This window comes from Clinocottus analis, unplaced genomic scaffold (genome assembly GCF_023055335.1).
Source record: "Clinocottus analis isolate CAN_PGR_092001 unplaced genomic scaffold, fCliAna1.0.p SCAF_13, whole genome shotgun sequence".
NCBI lineage: Eukaryota > Metazoa > Chordata > Actinopteri > Perciformes > Cottidae > Clinocottus > Clinocottus analis.
The window spans coordinates 4663422-4685651 of record NW_027175854.1 but is presented as its reverse complement, the minus strand read 5'-3'; the positions used below and the strand labels follow the sequence as shown (position 1 = coordinate 4685651).

The window sequence follows — 22230 nt, the reverse complement described above, 5'->3', positions numbered from 1 at the left end:
TCCACAGCATGTCACTTATTCCTGAGCGTGCCTCACTATGTAGGGTGTTGGACAGCAGAGGAGGGCAGGAAAAACTGCATTTTTTTTGCAGTATTACAGTTCAAACTCAAGATCTGTTTGACAGTTAGCAAACTGGACTACTTCTTCCACTGCATCCTTATCAAAGGAGCGTCACACTACCGCTATCTGTCCCGTGTTACCGCTGCTTGTTTTTTTATTATCACTACTGCTGTTAGGGTCATAACCCAAGGATTGGCTTTCCATCATTTTTTCCGACAAACAACCAAGGGTGACTCTCACCAATGCACGTCCAGCTTCTCTCAGATAACTCCAGGTTCTACTCATTCACAACAAAAAGATTGGCATAACACTCATATATTTTGATGGCCGGCTGATTATTTCCTCAATTCCTGTGCAACCGGTGCCTGGCCTCCTCTGCCAGGTGAGCCAGGAAAGCCTTCCAGTGAACGAGCAAAGGCAACCTTCCACTCTGCTTATCTGGGCATGTCTCTCAACTCTCAACGGAGTACAGCCGATTACTTTGGCTGCAGGGCAAGCTTACTCGAGCCTCCACAGTAGTGCCATTGGACTTGCCCCTCAGATCTGGATAAGTGGGCTCCACATACTGCACACCAAGCGGAACAAGAACAAAAGGGGCTCAGAGTGGTCGACCTTTGCCTCCGGCCCTAAAACAATAAAAAAAAAAGAACAGAGTTTCTAACCAAGAGCCTCTCTCTCTCTCTCTCTCTCTCTCTCTCTCTCTCTCTCTCTCTCTCTCTCTCTCTCTCTCTCTCTCTCTCTCTCTCTCTCTCTCTCTCTCTCTCTCTCTCTCTCTCTCTCTCTCTCTCTCTCTCTCTCTCTCTCATTGAAGTGTCTCCCTTCCTCTGTTTGACTCGAGCGTTCTTTGCATTTAGACTTTCGTTATCTAGATAGTCTGACCAATTTCACACCCTGGATATTGTTATTGTCTTTTTATTCCCATGCATTCCTGTCTACAAAGGAAGGACTTCCTTAATTCTCATATTTGAAGGAAATGTAAGTTGTTTTCTGGGGAATATCTCATTGTTTATTATCCGGAAAGGAACGCAGTTATTTTTGGGAAAGAAAAGCCTTCACAACTTAAGGTGACACTGTATAACTGGTGTCACATTGTTAATAATTCACAGCGGTATGAGGATGTTTCTTGCGTGTAGTAAGTAATCCATTGAGTGTTATCTGCATATTTGTGGTGCTTGTTATACCAATAATCCATGATGAGATTAAATTGTCACAGAAATCCTGCTACTTGCAAGTAGTCTTTGCTGCTCTCTTTGTGCAATTAGTAGCAACTTTATTTTTTCTCATAATACCTACTATCAGCACAGCCCCACCAGAATGGTGAGAATAATAGAGTCATTTAAGTCTTGCGGCAACAAAAGAAGAACCTCGGCCCGGCTTTCTCCAGCCCAGATTATGTTCAAACTAGTGCAACATTTATTTTAGGCAGCCTGTTTGTAGTCGAGTCTGTTAAAGTCTGCTGAACTTGAGCATTTGAACTGCTCTGTTAGCAGCACAGACAATATGGTGGAAAATGAGGAGATAGATGGGGGGGAAAAAGTGTTGTAGGAGAGATGAATCGTAGAGATTGTGCGGGGAAACGGACATGGAAAGAAAATACATGTGTGCAGAGAATTCTGTATTTATTTTTTACATTTTCATGAAGAACGGAGACTATTTTCTTCTTGATCGTCTCCTTTGAACACTTGGGAGCTTTTCTCTGCAATCTCCTCCGCAGTCCAAAAAAAAAAAATCTCTGAAATGAGACTCTTTTTTTTTTCTACCTCTCTCCCTTTTCTCAGCATGTCTCTCTCTCTCTCTCTTCCTGTAATGCTGTCGATATTTCTGACCGCTTGTCTCACCATCTGTCTCTATCTGTCTCTGTGTGGCTTTTTCACCCCAGTAGAGAAATAGATGGGAAAACAAGGGTCGCGGTCAGCGCACACCTGTTAACCCAATGCATGCTCTTCACAACCAAAATGGTTAGAGAGACGTACAAAGGTGCGTGATTCTGCATCCGTTCTCTGTGTTGTGCATTGGCTTATCCTGCGAATTTGTGTCTGTGTGCATGTTTGTCCAACGTATTACCACACGCACTTTTGCAGATATTTTCTCAGATGCAAACATTACGGCAGCAACAACCCTGGAGCCCGCAACACACAAGTCAGTCCTAATATAACACAGAGAATACTCACACTCTCAAACAGCCTTTCAGGTGTGTGATGAATGTTTGAACACGATCAGAAATAGCACTGGTGAGAAAAAGCATTCATGACAGCGAAAATACTTTACCCAAGAATAAAAAGAGAAAAATCAACAAGTTGAGCTTTAAAATAACTTAACTGCCAGGAACATCAGCCATATTTACACCTGCCTAAGATTATCTTCATGGGTGGCGTGCGTAGAGACGTCTGTTGTTCAGTCTGACATGTGACATCGGGGACAAGAGCTGGAACGAATCCACAGAGCTGCAAGTACGTACTGAAGCCTGTTGCCTTTTTTAGGGTTCTTCAGCATCTGCTTTTTTACGGTGTTGTGTGTGTGTGTGTATATATTATGGTTTGGGGTTGTCCGTCCATATCCGTCTGTCGAATTTTCATTCACGTGATATCTCAGGAACATATATGTTGGGTTTTGAGCAGTTGGATAAAACAAGCAATTTGAAGACATCCCCTTGGGCGTGGGTAAAGTTGGGATGAGCTAAAGAAATAAAGGGAAGGCGATGACCAGCAAGGTGGAAGTGAAATACATCATGTCTTAAGCAAACCAGCGTGTTTGAGCAAGATAATATATTATTAAAAAAACTTTGTCAGGAAACTGTTTCCTGGCACAAAGCCAAGAGCTTTCTCATTTACAAGCATTCTACAGATGTTTAATTTATTTTTATTTTTTTATAGTAGATCATTAGTTTTGGGCTTCTCTGAAACAAAAAGCTGCCAATTTGTAATTCACAATTTTCTAAGGCGCCAGCACATTTTGGTTGTGGCTGTATCACATTTGTCCTCCAGCTACCCACGTAGCCAGCCGCTAATTGGAAATCCTTTCAATTCAATACAGCGTTTTGAATTTTGAAACGGCTGAAACACTTCAACCGAGCCGTAATCATTGAACATCAGTCCACAACATTTTACGGAGTGACGGCTGATTTTCTGATCACAATACTTAAGCAGATACACAAAACTCTAAAAGGTGACACATTGGGGAAAATCAGCTCCTCCAACACTAATTAGCACACTCTCTGGCTTTTGTCAATCACTTGTCTCCCTTCGCGCCGTGTTTTCCACTGCTCATCTCATCTGATGGTTATCAGATGAGAAAGGTGTAAATTGCTGCTCAGAGCCATCTCGGCAAATTCCCCCAGCTCGCTCCGCTATCTCTCCTCCAGCGTTCACTTCCCTTCCCAAGTTTCTTATCCTCTGCCTGAGTCCTTTTCATCAGTGTGGAGGGAAAATGGGATTTTATCACCAACTCTTGGCGCAGGAAGGACACAGCACAGGTGTCTGTGTTTTCTCCTGCATAAACTTCGAGGAGAAATATATTCAATAACTATGGGACTAAATTGAGGTGCTGGTGTGTGTTTGCACGCTTGTGTCTGTGTGTGCGCGCAAATGCTAATGTCGATGAGCCACCATCAGTGTTAATGAGGCAGGGCCTCGGCCAGATTCCCCTGCCTCCCTCCTCCTCTTCTCTGGAGAAAAACGAAAAAATCCGTCATTAATGTCCCACCAGAATGGTGTGAATAAGAGAGAAGAAGAAAAATGAGTGGATACTGGTGGGAGGCATACATAAAGAGATGGATGGGGGGAGGATGTAGGGAGAATTGTAATAATTGGTCTGCTTAAGCTTAAGGAAGAAAAAAAACAAAAAACAAGCAGGCAGCTCCGGTTTGTACAGGCGACACGACGCCCTGCAAGAATAAACACGGTCCCTTCAGTCGCCCTCAGTCCCAGTGGGAGCCGGAGGAGGGTGGGTACCTGTTCGGCCACATGTTGTTGTTCTGCGGTGAAACACATGAAATGCGGGGCTTCATTTCAGACAACATAAGCATTCTGTTTTTCTTCTATTCTATTTTTTTCCACGGGTGTATCCTTCACTCGTGTACACATGATTTTAATTAAAGAAAAATGAGAAAGAAAGCACCATGAGACAGAAACCAAGGCAGGGAATTGCTGTTGTTGTGTCTCACTGAATTGTTCCGATAATGAGAATCGAATGGGAGCTGGCACGTTGTTATTATGCTTCTTGGCAGGGCGTTTTGTGTCTATGTTTTGTGTGTGCGTGCGCTACAATAATGTGCATACAATCCTAAGTGGCCTGGCCAAGCTGGAAGAGAGCTTACCCCCCCACCCCCCCTCGGGCACAAAGGGTTGGCTGTAAGGTAACTGGCAAAACACAAGTACATAGACACGGACGCTGTCGCTGCCAGGTGTGTTGAGGAGGTAACAGCCAGTGTGGCCGGCCAGCGGCTTAGAGAGGGAGACCTGGAGGGAAAGTGAGGAGCAGCCTCTGGTAGAGTCTGTTTGCCCGAGGGGGCAGCTCAATATCTGCCATTCCTTGTTGTTTATCCGATTCCCCTCTGTCCCCTCACACCACTTCGTATTCTCCTCATCGTTCGGCTCTTTGCCTCGTTTCCCCGCTCTCCTATGTGCTCCTGTTCGTGGACATTTCCAATCCCTTCCCCCGTCCCTTAATTTTTCACTGACCTTTCTTGAACCACTCCGTGCGTCTCTATCCGTCTCCTCGCTGGCTCTCGTTCTCTGCAGATCCCACTGAGCTTTCACCGAGAGTCTGCAGCTTCGATGCAATTTAATCCCCCGGCAGGTCTATTCACCAAACATGCACACGTGCGTTTATCTTTTTCTGTCCCCTGACAGCATCCAGATATAATCCTGCATGTATGTTTAGTAATCTAAAGGTGATGAGATACTCTACACATAAGAGACTGTTTATCAGGTAGAGCATAAAAAACAAGGAAAACTGACGGATCGTTCTGCAAGGTGCAACCGCGGAGATACAGTCTGGTGTCGGTAATGGACTCAAATAGATATATATATGTGTTTTATTCTGCTGGATTCTGCGACATGAATCTCCTTATTGTTTTCCACAGCAGTGCAGTGCAGTGCAGTGCCTGCTTAATCTAATTCCTCAGAGATGATGGGTTTTGCAGATGAAACTCAAATGCAGTAATGGGGCTCTGGCAGGTGTTTCTTTCGGAGGGATTTTTTTAAATTTTTATTAAATGATTAGCCAATCGACAGAAAATGTATCTGCCCCTGTTTTTATAATTAACTCATTTTAATAATTTATTTATTTAAGTCTGATGCAAAATCTGATGCAAATTTGTAATGGAGAAAACAATGAATGGATACCATGCGCCATTAATGTCATCAAACATTCAGAGTTTGATGACAAAAAAAGTCACTGTTTTCACTAATGAAATTAAAGTGGCTGCCCTTTTCCACACCTGCTTGAATATAGGCAAACATGAATCTGGTAGACCTCTGAGGAATCATCTCATACACTCTTGTGTGAACATATGCGCAGCTCTATAAATGTCATTGCTCCGGTTTGAGTTCCCCCAGATGTGCCTGTGTACTGTCAGTGGTGATACTGTTGACATTTCATGTTGTGAATAGGAACGCTGTGCATCTGTTCAGCTCGGCTTGTTTCACACTGATGAAGCTGGCTTGTGTTTTCGTAGCAACATCAGATGTTTAGGTTACTTTCTAGATCCCTGTGCGCGAAAGGGAAAAGTCACAAGTAGCTTCTTTGAAGTTCAAGATTGCAATAATTTTCCTTTTTTTCTCTCACAAAAACAGTCATGGAAAAGGCATAAAGAATAATTGGTCTAGTGCCATTTAATAATTGAAGTATTATTTTGTTTGTTCTGTGTGTTGACTGTAGTTTTTTCTTTTTGCAGTATTACCTCTGTTCACTGAAAAGGAATAAAATCCAGGAAGGGATGCAGTTAGGACCATAACTGTCACCAATAGTATTGGCAGGAGCACTTTCTCTCGCACAGTGGGACGGCTCTCGCCTCGCACTAAATATTGTAATTTCATGTCCAGCTCTGAGTTTTTTGTCCCCTTTCTCGCTGTCGCTTTCTCTGCTGTTCATCTTCAGGGTGATTTCAGAAGCTCAAAAACACAGTATTCTCTAGTAATACATCATATTTTCTTGCCAAATTTATCACCGCTTCTATAACGTGGTTGGAAAAATCATTCATGATGGCACTAGCATATATATATATATACAGTATATTCTTTTACACACACACACACGTACATGTGTCTTTTTCCAGAAGAAAGACTAGTTTACATGTCGTCTGTCAACTAGTTTGTGTGTGTAAATGGGGGAGGGTGTGTCTTAAGAGTGTAACCCTGTGTAGAGAAACAAGAACATGTTTGTATTACATCCCCCTCCCTCAGACCCCGGCCAGCTCATGAAAAATGAATGAAAGCCTGTGTGTGCGCGTCTGTGTGCGCGTCTGTGTGTGTGTGTGTGGGGGTCGTCCGTCCACTTATCTCTCTCCACATTGGTTGATCAACCATTCTGTCAGATGTTTTACTCAAGCAACCCTGCTTGGAAACGTGTGTGTGAGTAAATTGGGTGTTACTGGGGGAAATGAAGGTATGGGGGGAACTGGGCTCTGCAGGTTTACACAAATGCTGCTTTAATGTGATGAGAGTGACGCTGGTTTGGGGATGATCATGCTACTGACTTCGTTTGATCTATTTTGCTCTTTGTTTAAAAAAAAAAAGTGGTGAATTAATACTTTAGTTATGTATACAATCGACACTTCTTTCCTTTTGTGTTTTGATCTGGAAGATATTGCATTTCCACCTTGACACCTCCCTTGTTGACGCACTGATCTTTCATGCTTTCCCCCCTCTTCCTCTCTCTATTTGTCCATCACTTTAGAAGCACAACCTCTCGTAGAGCGGTGGCCAGAGGGACAGAAGAGCACATGAGGAGCGGAAACGGCGTGACAGCAACATCCTGACCGGTAACCTTGCTTCTGCACCCCACCTCCCCCTCCCTCACCACGAGCTCAGCAACTTCAGTAGTGGGGCGTCAGAAGGAAGGAAACGTGTGACCACTCCTCCTGCAGGCATGGTAATACACTAACTGTCTGCGGGTTTTGGTGTGAGTGAATGCCTGCTGTGGTTGCGTTTGCTTGGATGCTGGCGAATTATCCTCATTAGAGCAACACTCTCGAGACTAGAGGGTGTAAGAGTTCAAGCTGATTAGAGCTTGTGCGTATTCCTGCGGTTAAGTAATTTCGCAAGTAATGAATGCATCGAGTCCTGCCTGTATTCATTTGTTGACGTTCAATGAAAAAATATGAAAATTGAGGTTTGTTGAAGAGACGTGTTACGGGAGGAAGATGGAGGAAAAAAAGCCAGTGTGTTGTTAAGGAGGAGGAGAGTGTGTCTCAAAAGATCAAAGAGCAGGGGAGGGGGAAACGCCGAGTGGGGGCAGATAAGACGTAAATGATGGACAGAAACATGAGATGAAAAGCGCAAAGGACATGGGAAGTGAAAAGAGAAGTGTGGAGTGAAGAAATGGTGGGAGAGAAGTGAGGTGAGAGGAGAGAGAGAGAGAGAGAGACGAGGGATTGATTAATGCTTTTGGCCTGTGACAGTGGGAGCTTTTCCCCCGAGGGGCAAGCGGAGCAAAAGATGAATTATTAAAAACTAGAACAAGAGGAGGAAGGAGGAAAAATGAGGGGGGAAAGAAAGAAAGTGGAAGAGTGGTCTGTATGAGATGGGGGGGAAGGGGAGAAAAGGACTGATTGAGAGAAAACAAGATGTTGCTGAGGTTGGACACCGCAGGAGAGGGCACATGGTTGAGCTCATAAATAACCAAGGGTAATGAGGTGTGTGTGTGTGTGTGTGTGTGCGTGTGTGCGTGCGTGCGTGTGCGCGTGCATCTTACAAACACAGTAGTGTGATTAGTCTTGAGTTATGGTGATGCAGCAAATACTGAGGGTGACCTTGGCAAGGGTGTCACCGCGCAAACCGCACAACACACCAAACAGCTTCTTTATTGACTTTCCTCTGAGCTTTCTGCATTTAATGAATTTACATGTCCACAGAGCTTCTCCGTGTCTTCACTCCCTTCCTACGCACACACACGCACACACACACACACACACACACGTTTTGGCTTGATTATTTGGTATCTGTCCGACAGGTTGTATCGCCCTGTCCTTGTGCATGTCATCAGTTCCTGGAGGAGACACCGCAGACGTTGCCAAGCGGAAAGTTTTAACAATTTTGTGCTTTCAGTTTCTCTTATCGTCCCGTATTGAATGTAAAATACTCTTTTCTTCGCTGCATCTTTGATGTACAATTAGTAAAAGACATAACCGCATTAAGCAAAAAAAATAAATGAATGAGTTTCTTCCTTAAGACATCACTTTATGTTTATTTGATTGTGTTGTAGTATTTTCTTCCCGTCGACATGACTCATACTGTAATGGTATGCCCAGAAACATTGCAATGTCAGCTCATCTGCTTCTTTATGGACCATAAACCTTTTAAAGCCATGTCGACACATTAAAGGGTGCAAAGGGCGTAGATGGGAAACTCTCTTCCTCTAGTGCAAAGAAGGCTGGGTACTATAGTTTGGAGTCGCTGGTTTATAAGCTTGATTGATGACAGCACATTTTCGCTGAATGTCATCCCTGCTGAAACATTACAGGCTGGCTTTTGTGCAGATGCAATGACTATGTATTTCCCTGTATCCTGTTGTTTCTAGTTTTCCATGTACTTATGATTCCCTTTGTCCATATGGACAGCCTGTTTCATTGTTTTGCTGTTCGATGATTTTTCACGTGCATTTTGATGTTTACAAGTGACTGTACACATGTGGTAATGAGAGAGAGAGAGAGAGAGAGAGAGAGAGAGGGAGAGGGAGAGAGAGAGAGAGAGAGAGAGAGAGAGAGAGAGAGAGAGAGAGAGAGAGAGAGAGAGAGAGAGAGAGAGAGAGAGAGAGAGAGGCCCCCAATAAAACAGGATAGCAGAGTGCAGATAAATCACAGGATGAATTTTTAATGCAATCTTCCCAAGCCTGCTGGATGTTACAGAGGTGTGTGTGTGTGTGTGTGTGTGTGTGTGTGTGTGTGTGTGTGTGTGTGTGTGTGTGTGTGTGTGTGTGTGTGTGTGTGTGTGTGTGTGTGTGTGTGGCTTGATCCATCACTTTGAGTCCGTTTTGTGATGTTTTTTTAAAGTTTTTTTTTTTTGTTTTCTCCTTCAACTTTACTTGCTTTCATGTTCGGTGTTGACATTTGTTCTCAAAAAGTTTTGCATGGTATTTATGGGTGGTGTTTTATTTATTTCTGGGTTGCGGTGTATTTTTACAATAAAGATGTGTTGTCAGCTTCAGAGCAAACGAACGTTTGCTTCTGCAGCTGGCTAAAAATATAAAAATCCAGTTGTCTTCTGCTCCTTGCATCTCCTTCTGTCGGTCTCTGCTTTCGGAGGCTTTTCTGTCTTCCTCTTCTCGCCTTCATCTCTCATTCTCTCTTCACAACAACTCCGTCTTGTGTGTTGTCTGCATGCACTTCAGGCACATGACTTATTAAAAATAAGAGCACACAAACACCTCAGGCGCACCGCCGTAGTACGCACACACGTATAGTGCAATGTTTCTATATGGTGCTCTAAAAATACATTATTTTTGAAGACCGGAAAAACAAAAAACACTGTATGGAATTCAATCACAGCTGCTTTTGTTCCAGTGAGTCTTGTCCTTGGCACTGGGTCAGGTAATGTTTTAGCAGATGGCCACAGAGAGAGAGGATGACACAGAAAGAGACTGAAAGAGACAGGCCGTGATGGAGAGGAGACTCATTGGATTCTGCTGCTTCTAAAGGGACGTCGGCGCTACCGTCCGGGTGCTCGTCTAACCACAACACCTTGAACTGAAAGGTTTTCATTTTAGAGCATGACGCACATAATGAGGGCGGGAGGGTGATGGATGGGTGATCCACGGGTTTTATGTGAATGGGTCATTCATGATTTTAATTTTCAAATGATGAATATGTTGGATTTTTTTTTTGCCATGATATGTTCAGGGTTTTGGTGCGTGTGTGTGTGTGTGTGTGTGTGTGTGTGCACATTAGTTTAGTACACAGACAGTTGTAAATGCTGTGTTATGTGGTTATGTAACTTGGGCCTGCCAGCCGGTCGGCCCCACCGGAGCATGAAATGGAGCGTAATTGGCGAGTGTGTGTGGTCTTCTAAGAGCACTACGTGACTATGGCATTCAAATGTACACACACAAAGCACAGTGCACGGTGTGTGCTGGTGGCTGGCAGACATCTGGGATCCAACAGTGGAATGAGTGCTTTTCTCTTTCTCATTCTTGAGGGGAAGAGTCACAAGCAACAGATTCCCTTCTAAAATTGTGCACATTCTGTATTATTTAAGGTCGTCCGTTGTTTTGCACGTCTGAGCTTCAGAGGAACAATTTGCTTTGAAGCAAGCTGTTGAGTTTATGCTCAGACCCTGAGAATACACACCTGTACACTGAGCCACGCCACAATATAGAGCCATGCCCAGGTCTTCCTTCAACAATGTGATAAAATAATGTACATCCTTTTAATTTCTTTTGTAATGATATGCATCATTACTGCATATTTCCATCATGAAAACATTCATAACACTTAGGAAACAGCTTAGTTAAGGTTTTTCTTTTTCCATTAGGAGTAAATGTGCCAACCGATGGGGGACATTTTATCCTGGGACTTGTTAGAGGATAATTCTGGCGTTGTGTTATTTTCATTTATTTGGTCATCGTTCAAACGGTATTGCACTCATCGAGCTAATTGCTGATATTTTGGGAACATGAGCTGTGAGACAACCAGAGATGTTTTAAACAATTAGCCAATTTAGAAGAGTATTTCTGACATTTTGTGTGCGCTCAAAACAAAGTGGTGTGGATGATTTGGCTAAACTGTTGGCTTGTTTACAACTTGGCTGATACTCTTTACTGCGTTCGTGTCTTGCCCTCGCACACTTTGTTGTGGAGATGCTGCCAGGATTAATTATTTACAGCCAATCAACAATGTTATCCAAACTTAATTTGAAACTGATCTTGAGTTGAGACATCAGACCGGCACATAAGGCGCTGCTTTTTGAGGAATGGAAGCCCAAATATTCTATAGTTGTCAATGCAATTTGATGTGCGGACATTTTGACAACTTGTATGCATTCATTTCTTGTTAAACAACCGTTTTTTTTTTTCTCCACATACGGATTTTGCGACCATGCCTGCACCTGAGCCGTCAGGCCCCTTTAGTCTTTTCTTTTGCATCTCCAAAAGCCTCTGCTATCCCGCTACACAAAAGCTTTTCGGCATATTCCTGTTTCTCTCCTAATGAGACAGCGAGGTTTCTTTCTCCCAAAAGGGAGCCCGGCCTTTGCAATGATGCAATTCTCGTCTGGTCTACGGCTGTGAGCAGTGAAGCCCATCTATTACATCTTTTCTAGGACAAGGCACGGTATCAAATCGGCGACCAGAGCTTAGATTTATGTTTGGGGCAACCAACTAACTCCACTCTAAAACACAAGTACTTTAATTTTATTTTACCTTCTTGCGATCTACGCAGAACGCAGGATTGTTTTGCTCCTAAAAGGGCCGTGGTGATGAGAGCCGACTCTTGGTGTGTATTAGATTTGTCGAGATGGCACCATTAACTTTGGCCATACAAGACACCTGAACTGAACGTTCTCTTCCAAGGATCCGCTTGGGGTCAATGTGCTGAAATTGGACACGTTTTTATTTTGTTCGTTAGTGACACTGGAAGATCTATGATTTATTTCACACTCAATCATACGCTTGCTCATCGCTCACGTGGACAGGAGAACATATTGTGTGATTGACCTCTGGGTTATGTGCCAGGCAGGATGGATTCAAGGACAACCAAAGTGTTGTCTCCAACAAACAGAGTGTGTCTTTTTACTCAGATTGTGAAGAGGGGGTGAGAGCAACGAGCAGTAACTCACCACAGAGCATTTCAGACGTATTTGTTTGGTTTCGGTTCATTAAATTGTTTGTTTTTTGCGGTTACCATGACATTTTCACTCAACCTTTCTTTAAAACTGGTGTGAAATTGTGAAATCCTGCATTACTTTCTTATCTGGTCACAATTGCTTGCTTATCGTGTCACTTGTCTAAATATCTGCAATATTATCTGGACACACGCTGGGCCTCGGGGGTCGATTCCTGTCAGTGACTTCTCCTTTACTGCTCTGATTTACATGGTGATCAGAGCGGCTGGGCCGCAACTCCCACATGGTTGAGTAATACCGACACACACAGATACATCGACACTCTCTTCCTAATGTGGTTTATGGCTGCAGAAGCTCCCATTAGCAACGGCTCATAAAATGTGTGACTGTTGGTCTGTTAAACACCGCTCTAAGACACACAAGTAAAGAGATACACATGTAGGTACACTCAGTTGTTTTTTTTGTTCAATGCTTTTCGCTGAAGCCAAACCTGTAATATTTTCTCTATAAAGAGGTAAAACATCAGTTGGAGACACTTAGCTCAGTAAAGGAGCAGTGCGTTGATTCCTAATTTTCACGAACAATCTAGTTAATAAAAAAAGCAGCAACAACTGTGTCTTTTTTAGTTTGACCAAAAGCCAAAGATTAAACATTTTAATGATATAAAAGACACAAGAGAACTGCAGGAAAACGTTGTATTTTGGTCATGGATTGTATAGATTGTTGTCAACTGATCAATTGATGTGCTCGCACGATTGAAACTATTGACTGTGTTGTTTTATCATGATGACTATTTCATCCCTCTAAAGGATGACACTCTTGAAGATTTATACAGGACCGCAATTATGGAGCAATTATTGATTGTCTGAAAATGTAAAATGAAGCCCAGTGTGTGTCACCAAAATAAGACACAATGATGGAGATTTTTTAACATTGGCATATTCTTTCAAGGTATCAACATTCACTCCATGTCACTCCAGTGCCAAAGTGTTGGAGGATTATTTTTCCCAGAGAGAATGTAGAGCCCAACGCTGCTAAATATTCGTGCCACACTCTACACACTGAGCTCCACAGGCTTTGAGGCTGCAGCTATTGTGCAGCGCTTGTCCTCCATTCTGTTAATAGCTTTATCTCACTCAATCTGGTGAAAGAGAATGTCACCAGTTCAATTAGGAATGGGATGAAAAGTATGCATACACACGCATACACACGCATACACACGCATACACACGCAGTTGGTCTTTGGATTTGATCTAAATTGATAGTAGAGCTCAAGCTACACTATCAATACTACAACAAAAAAGGTCATCGCTCTCTCTCTCTCTGTCTCTGTCTTTCTGTGTGCGTGCGTGTCAATTAGCATGCCTGGTGTGCGGTTCTCTTTGAGTAGATGTGTGTCGTGAATGAAGGGAAATGTGGGTCTTGCAGATAAGCAGCCTACTCATGTTAAACTGGGTCATGTACCTCAGGCGCCGCGGCACAGTGCGACAACCTCTCATGATTGAAAATTAACCTCATCAGATTCAGGTAACCATGTGATAAACAATACTTTGTAATCTTAATTGTTTCTCTCAGATATGACATCTCTATGTTTCCAAAAGAGAAGTGTTAAGAAGAGCAAGTGAAGTGAGCTATATGGAACTATTGAGATATTATTTTAATGGTAATACCAACACAATAGTCATTACAATTAATTAATTAAGAAATAACTGAAACAACATGAATTGAAAAGCAATGTATACATCTGTATTTTTTCTGCTATTAATTAACAGTTGCCCCAGAGTATTTTCATAATCTGTATTGCTGCAGATGTTATGCTTTGATAACGGATTATAATGCTCTCTCGATGTAATTATGCTCATAAAGGGGTATCCCATTCACCTTTCTCAACATTGACACTTACATTCCTCGTATCAGTTTTACATCAAATTATATTAGATAATAGTTAATGGTCAGATATTTAAATAATCTCTCACAAAAGGGTTATGGTTTAGGTTAAAATCTGCGGCTGCACCTGCTACTCCCCTTGGTCTCTTTACATTTTCCGTCTTTGAATTCTATTTCCTGCCTTAACTCTCCTCTGAAGCCTGATCTCCTCCTTCCAGTGGTTTCCTCCACATAACACCCAGACAGTAAGGAGGAGCAAATGAGGAAGACCATAAGGGCTGACATGAAATCCCAAGGCCAGAATGTCTGATTGAATTAGGACAGGTGGAGAGGATATGAGGATGCTGGTCCGATTTAATTTTTGATAGCTGGACGTGTATGTGTGCATGCATGTGTGTCAGGGCCATTTAATGGAAGCTGTCATTAAGTTAGAGATATATTTCTTTCCCATTCCAAAAATATATGTGCGCAGTCTGCAAGAAAGACACACATATACACACACACAAAAGCAATTTTCACTCACGCTTGGTGGGACAGTAAGTGTGAATTAGTTTTTTGCTGTGCGTTGTGGTGCAAGCATTTTTGCGAACATGTGTTAGTTTGACTTGGGTGTGTGATGGAGAGAATTCAGGTCCAAGAGGGAGACCAAAGCTTGATGGATTAAATCTCAATCTGATATGGAAAACCTCTTCCCCTTGGTGCAGTGCAGAAATTTAAATCTAAGTAAGATGAAATATCTTAAATCAAGGCATTATACACTTGTTTTTTGATTGACAGGATACTTCTTATCAGGCAGTTTTTATGGTAGAGCATTTCACTTGTTTCAAGAAGTCTTGGCAAGTCAAATTTTCCTGTTCTGTTGGCAGATAATTTGTCTTATTTCAAGTAATATTTCCCTCATTTTATTCCTTTTTTTTCTTGTTTTTGGAAGCTAAAATTTTTGCTGTGTGCGTGTGTTTGTGTGTACATTGTTCAGGTATTTGTGCAGCTCTGTGTTTTGATGTTTCCTGTCAACTAACTCCTTATTCCTTCCTTCCCAGAGGTCCTTCCGTTCCTTTAGTAACGATGACCGCCACGTCATGGCCAAACACTCCACCATCTACCCCTCCTCTCACGAGCTGGAAGCCGTTCAGACGCTGGTGTCCACAGTCGAGGGCGCCCTCAAACACGTCTCTGATTGGCTGGATCAGAGCAGCAGCAATGTCCACAGCCAGGTCGACGGCCAACCAGCAGCCGGTACAGAGGAGGACGAAGCTGGCGACGAGCCCAGCAATGAAACTGAGGATTCCACTGACAGCTACAGGTGGGTGGTGGTGACGCATAGACGAGCTGCAACGCATCATGTATATGGCACAGGAATAGGTCGACATATTGTGAAATACACTTAACAAAGAGTATGATGAACAATCGAAGCACGTTCAGCGCCAGGAAATTAACTTAAACACTTGGTACGTGGTCTCCGTGGTCGTCTATCTTCATGAATCGTTTTATTAGAGGTTCACACATTCTCTGTCATGTCTTGAATTGCCTTTTTGGCACTTTGTGTGTGAATCTGTTGATCAAGATGTCGAAACATATTAAAATAGTGTTAATTTGAAGTTTTTGGGGGTGAGTTTAAAAAACAAAAACAAGATTTGATTGAGGAAAAAAGTGATGAATTTACTCAGCTGTAAACTGACAAGTGTGTCCTCAATGTTACCAACAAAATGATACGAATGTCACCTGTTGTCTGCTTTTCCTTAAAAAAAAACAGAGAGCCCAGCAGTGGTGGCGTGCTGTGTGGAGTGATGAGGATCGGACTCGTGGCCAAAGGCCTCCTTATCAAAGGCGACATGGACCTGGAGCTGGTGCTGATGTGCAGAGACAAACCCACACAGACACTGCTGGACAATGTCTGTCACAATTTGCCCACACAGATAGAGGTTAGGAACGCACATCGACACCAATGCCTGTGTACAGGCGCACAATGCTGCTTTTTTACTCTCTGCTTCTTTTGTTGAATCACACGCACTCGCTGGCCAACCTACTGCTCACACACACAAAGCATCTTAGCTGTGTGTCAAACCTTCAGTCATAGTCTTACAAATGTAATCCAAAAAGCTTTATTTTTATCGTACAGCCCTCTGCAACGTCAGAAATTAGCTTCCTTTTTTTATTGAGTGTTTCTGCTTGGTTTTGGCAACTTTCACTAGTGTGTGGGTGTGTATAAAAGTGCATGCGTAACTGTAGAGAGACGCGTGTTGGCATAAGAAGGCAAGTAGCAGCAATGTCGTCAAGTGTGATGTTGAGAGAGGGTTATATGCATGTGTGATTAATGCTCTCATCACTACCTAAGTGTCTGGTTTCCTCATTAACAAGTCATGATACAGAAATACGAAACACGCTGATCCTACAATGCATATGAGAGTGCACAGAAAATGCAGGAACAAAACAAATAAGCATGACATATTATCATCACGTTTAACTCTTTGACTTGTTTGCATGTAATCTTAAATGACCTGGCATTATGTAGCTGAATTAGAGTCCCACTTGTGAACACCTTAAGTCATATATATATATATATATATATATATATATATATATATATATATATATATATATATATATATATATATATATATATATACTAGCAATGACTGTTTTTCATTATGGCCAACTAGTGCAACAGATATTTAATGAATAGATTTTGTCCCTATGTCTTTTTGTTAATTGTCTTGAGTAGTTAAATGGTGTGAGAGAGGGAACAACATTGTGTGTGTGTGTGTGTGTGTGTGTGTGTGTGTGTGTGTGTGTGTGTGTGTGTGTGTGTGTGTGTGTGTGTGTGTGTGTGTGTGCACAGAGAGGTAATCTCATGTCTCGGCTCAGTGAACAGAGATTTAAATTTTCTCATCAAGTACAAATGGGATCGTGTGTGTGTGTGTGTGTGTGTGAGTGTGTGTGTGTGTGTGTGTGTGTGTGTGTGGTTGACTTTGTGAGACTGCAGGTCATTTTGAGATTTGACGAGAGATTTCGTCATTCTTCGTCATACTGTATGTATGCTGAAATGCATGACTGTATCAACTAACAAATGTGGCCGTTGGGAAAAAAGAAAAGGGAGCTGAATAAAGCATAGAGAGTGTGTATATAGATGGACAATTTATCAAATAGATGTGTGACACTGAGAAACAATAGAGGTAGACACATAAACACACACAAGATCATTGCAATGTGTTTGAAACGTAAAGAGGATAAGAGCTTGTACCTTGTTGCTTTCATACTACACATCATTACTTTTCTTTTCATCGAATGTGTTTCACAGCTTTCCTTTAGTGCCCTTCATTCATTTGCATGTTGTCACAAGTGAAATCAAGATGGGTGCTGTAGTGTTGGTACAAATGGGACTTTAAAAACAAGTCTATGTTCTTGCCCGTTATTATATGTGGACAAGCAAGTTTGATACGTCACATGAGAGAGACCAAAATAGAAATGTTTCAAATATCAAGAGATCATCAGTTTCTGTAATGATTCATTGATATTTCTTCTGTCATACCTGGTCATGTCGTTGAAGCAGGCTCAGATATGTTTTATTTTTTCATCTGCACGGAGTCATGTTGTGACCTTGGCCGCTCTGACCATCGAGTTATGTTCGTTTGACACATGACAGAAGCTGACAGAAGAGAAATATGAGGTCACAAGCTCCTCGCTCGAGGCGGCCATCTTGGTACGAACTACAACAGACCCTAAACTCACACTGACGATCACCCTCACCTCGCCGTCTATGAGGGAAGAGGAGGAGGAGGAGGAAGAGGAGGAAGAAGAGGAGGAGTTGGAGAATGGGGAGGAAAGACAAGAGGAGGAGAAGGAGGAAGAGGAGGAGGAGGAGAAGGAAGTGGATGATGAAAAGGTGGAGCAGAATGGGCGAGGTAGGAACACACAAGTTGCAGTTTTCCCTATTTCTCACTCCACACCCCAATGTGTGATTGAATTGTATAACGTATTGTATATTTAATGGAACGGTAGTATTTCCCTCAACCAAGAGGTATGACCTCATAAACTGATGCTGACACGAGACAAGACGGCTGCAGGCTGCACACAAGAGCTGAAACGCACACAAATTGTTCAGTCTAATAACAGCCCCCTCCCCACACCCAGTAGCAGGAACTGATTATAAGTGGTTGTGGGAGGTTGGACGGGACGGCAAGGCCAGCAGGCCAGCAAAATCAATAACCGAGCAGTAGCAAGCTGCTCATCCGTCCCGTGGCTCCCGTCCAACTAGACACTCAGGTCTCAGCCAGAGATGAAAGATAGCGCGAAGGTTAGCCGTACATCATGCCACAAGCCACGGCGAGACGGAGAGGGCCGCTCGTATATTTCTCTCGCTCGCACATCAAGACGAGTACACGGGCACACGCGCACACACACACACAGCCACGCGGAGGAGAAGGCGCGCGCACACACAGTTGTATTTTGTACCTGACGGATAGAGACGGCTGTCACACCGGAAGTCTAATTGCGCAGATATCATCAGGCACCAGTGGCGTTAAAGGATGTGGGCCAGTCTGTTTAATAGGGTCACGTCGTAAAAAAGGAAGGGTGTAATGCTTTTACACATTAACACATGTATTGACCGGCACAGATACCGGCGGTGTTTTCCAATGTCGGCACCTCCTGCAGCTCTCTTCCAGCTCCGGCTGCTCGTGTCCGGTCAGAACGCATTTTGAGAGTGTTTCAACTGTTTCTGAAAGACACACTAACTCATGCACACCAACATGGTGCACATATTTAATCAGATTAAAAGCAGTACGTTTTGGCTATTTAAATGCTCTGATCAATAGTGCCTTGACGTGGAATCAACACATTGAGCTAAGGTCACTGCTTTGTGGGGTCACAGGGGGAGAGAGGGAGGGTGCTTTTTTTGAATCAGACGAAAAGAAAGTAACACAGAAGGAGATAATGATAAAATAATAGCGCTGTGAAGGTTCAGCAAGCGGAGCGTTTAAGAGAGCAGTGGGAGGATGAACACTATAATGACCCACTAGCAACAGAGAGGTCCCATGTGCAGCTGGGCTCCCGCTGACAGACCTTCAGATATAACGTTCTACATCACGTAGAAACATCACGTAGAAACACAAATACACACACCACTGCACGCATTAGACGGAGGGAGAGCGACGCTGCTAAAACGACCGGATGAGTTCAGGGATAACGTGCGATAGATGTGCTCAGGCTGCTGCACATTGCACACATTTTGACATTTCAACTTAATATGTCTTCAGGGAAGGATTTTCTTTTCAAGGGAGAGTGACTCAGAAAATATTTACCTAGTCGTGTTTTCATAGAGACCCAAAGGGCTCTTTAGTGTGTTTTATGTCACTTCCACTAGGTCCCGCACACAATAAACCCTCTTCAGAAACCCATGTAACCACACTCATTCATACACAGCTGCGTTTGATTCAGCTCGCCTTGCACATCAGATATCCCGGATACTAAAATAGCAGAATTGGTGAGCTCGTGGTAACTCAACCATTGGGGTGTGTGCTTAGCAGCATGAATCAAACGCTTACATATAAAAAAGCTCAAGAATGCTCCTCTTTTTACCAACCCGATGCTCTGACTAAACCCTGCCTGGATCCCTCCTGTGTTGTGTTTGTCTGAGACTGGGTCAAACTATCTTAGATTATTTTATTTTTTCTTTTCTTTTCAGTTCTACTTTAGGAGCGCTTGATTCTGTGTTTGCCCGGACAGGGAGTTGATTTGTTTTCTCTGCAACACATTTCTTAAAGCCTGTGAAATCAAGTGCACCTTAAGTAATCCAGAAGAAAAATAAAACTTCTATTTTGACTCCTGCTTGGCGCGGATTGGATCAAAATGAATGAAATCCTCCTCAAATACATGAAGGAGAGATTGATTTACCTTGTTGGGCACCGAGAAATGAATGGATGTGTCCCAACAATGCCCACACATTAAATCAAACACTCCTTAGGTATTTGTTTGGTGTATGTCTTTGGGGGGCTTTCCATCCCAAAAGGTTGTCTCTTCCCCCCTTTCACTGATCTGTCAGTGACTGCATGGATGAAAACTACGTAATCATTGTTGAATAGTGTGTTTCATTTTCAACACATGTACTGTATGTACACGGGGGATGGTGCATCCTGTATCACTACGTGCTTAAGATGTCAACATGTGATGCAGTTAACACATGTCAGACTTATCACCGTGTTGAAAATGACACATTGTCCATAGAGTGAGGTGGTTTTTCTGTGCATTCATCACAGATCTGTGACCTGTAGAGCGTCGGCGCTTTCTACAAGGAGGGGAACAACTTTATGGCATGAAAAGCACCTTGTATGTACCAAAAATATCCATGCATGTGTGTGTGTATGTGTGCATTCACACTCATTATCAAGTGGGTCTGCACACATTCACGCATGCACAATTCAAACACACACACTCAGACCTGACGTGTGTGTGTGTTTTACGTTCTCTATATTGGGTTGTTATTGTTTTGTGGCAGTGTTGGGTGCTGCTGCGCAGACAGTGGAGGCTGAGGAGGAGGAAGGGGAGGTGCTGGATAGACACAGATGTCTGTTGGCCCTGGCAGCGCTGCGACACGCCAAGTGGTTCCAGGTCGGCACCCACTCACTTCCTGTCTTCCTGCCCGATGCTTATTGTAGCCTGACGATTCACCCCGAGGGCACACACTCGCTGCCAGCTAATGCTGCGGTGCTAATGATCAGATCAGTCTGGAAACACGGCTTTCTAGCTATCCGTTTTAATTCACATGCTCGAATCGTTTCAAATTATCTTAAAGCTAAAGGAAATATGGCTGATAAACGTGTGTTTGTGTGCATGCCCACCACCAGCTCCGTAGAGCAAGATTGTGTTTTTCAACATTGTTGTAACAAATATTTCCCGTCATATACATACTTTCAGATACTCAGTTTTTTAAAATGATTCCAAAAAGTTTGTTTTTTTTCCACCCACTTTATGATCTGGCAAAAAGATTATTGTTAGAAGAATCGTAAGGCTACAAAAGCAATGATTAATACTTGTTTTTCTTTTGGCTATTATGTGAACCTGCCTGCTCTGTTCAGTATGTCAGTGCTTCCCTTTGATTCCCCTCCCATACCCCTTCCCATCTATCTCCCCACTCACGTCCCTTACTGACAACATTTTACGTTCAGAATGAAACCCTTTTCTGTTGACAAAACCATGAGATTATTATTTTCATTTAGAGGAATATATTGAATACAACATGATTAGTGAATTCAAAATGTTTAGTGTCTTCAGAACTCAGGATAATCATTCTCTGTGGGGGTTTTGACAGAAACAATCACTTCATTATGTGGCTTTGTCATGAAAAGCAGGCTGTTTATCTGTATGTGTTTGTACAAATACCACTCCCTCTTTCTGTTTAATCTTCCTTCTTGCATCCCTCCGCCTTTCCTTCTTCTCCCCTCGATCGCTCGATCTCTCTCAGGCTCGAGTGAACGGGCTCAAGTCCTGCGTTATCGTTCTCAGGATACTTAGAGACATGTGCAATAGACACCCCGTCTGGGAACCTCTGAAGGGATGGGTGAGTCTTTTGCTGTCACTGCCCCGCGTTCGAGTGTTAATCCTATGAAATAAACAGAAAGCTTTAAGCCCCCGTGAATTTGCGTTTATTTTTTAAGACGTCTGCATTTGTGCAAACATAATCACCGTGCTGTAATGTGAGGTCCTGTTTTAATTGAAATCTGAAAGAGTTGTGCTCAAACATCATCCACAAGTGAACCGCGTGGTCCATACAAGGCTGAAGAATTCTAGTGGACACCATAAAGCCGAAATTAATTAATATCTGTCTCATAGAAGTGCTTTTAATGTTGTTAGCAAGAAAGAATAATAATGTGAGAAGAAAACGCTGAATATATTATGTCTACACGACATTAAAGCAACAGATTGGAAGTAGTTTTTTGAAATATTGTTGTCTTCATAATGTGTCTTCATGTTCTTGCAGCCCTTAGAGCTCGTCTGCGAGAAGGCAATAGCCACCTGCAACAGACCTCTCGGTGCCGGTGAAGCCCTGCGTCGAGTCATGGAGTGTCTGGCCTCAGGAATACTGCTACCAGGTATGAATCCATGGCGGATGTGTGGATCGCTGGTGAGCGTAGCGAGGGTGCATGCTAGGTTTCGGGGAGATGAGCAGATATATGGAGGCTCTGCTTGGCACATCTTTGAGCCGTTGCTCTCTAAGAGAGGTCGACGCGTGACCCGGCAGAGCGCAGCTGTCGGAGGAAAGTCATTATTTTGAGAGCATCTTAATTAGAAG

General features: G+C 43.0%; 1 protein-coding gene across 5 annotated transcripts in view; it reads left to right on the top strand.

Annotated features, from left to right (window-relative positions):
* The window catches only part of strbp (spermatid perinuclear RNA binding protein), a 72960-nt gene that overhangs the window by 32614 nt on the left and 18116 nt on the right, over positions 1–22230 (top strand). For all 5 annotated transcript variants that reach the window (XM_068574838.1, XM_068574836.1, XM_068574837.1 and 2 more), the window contains 7 exons: positions 6958–7152; positions 14984–15246; positions 15697–15865; positions 17587–17845; positions 20437–20549; positions 21403–21498; positions 21919–22030. In XM_068574838.1, coding sequence (XP_068430939.1) covers positions 7150–7152; positions 14984–15246; positions 15697–15865; positions 17587–17845; positions 20437–20549; positions 21403–21498; positions 21919–22030 — 1015 coding nt within the window. In that variant the 5' untranslated portion in view covers positions 6958–7149. The remainder of the gene's footprint in view (positions 1–6957; positions 7153–14983; positions 15247–15696; positions 15866–17586; positions 17846–20436; positions 20550–21402; positions 21499–21918; positions 22031–22230) is intronic.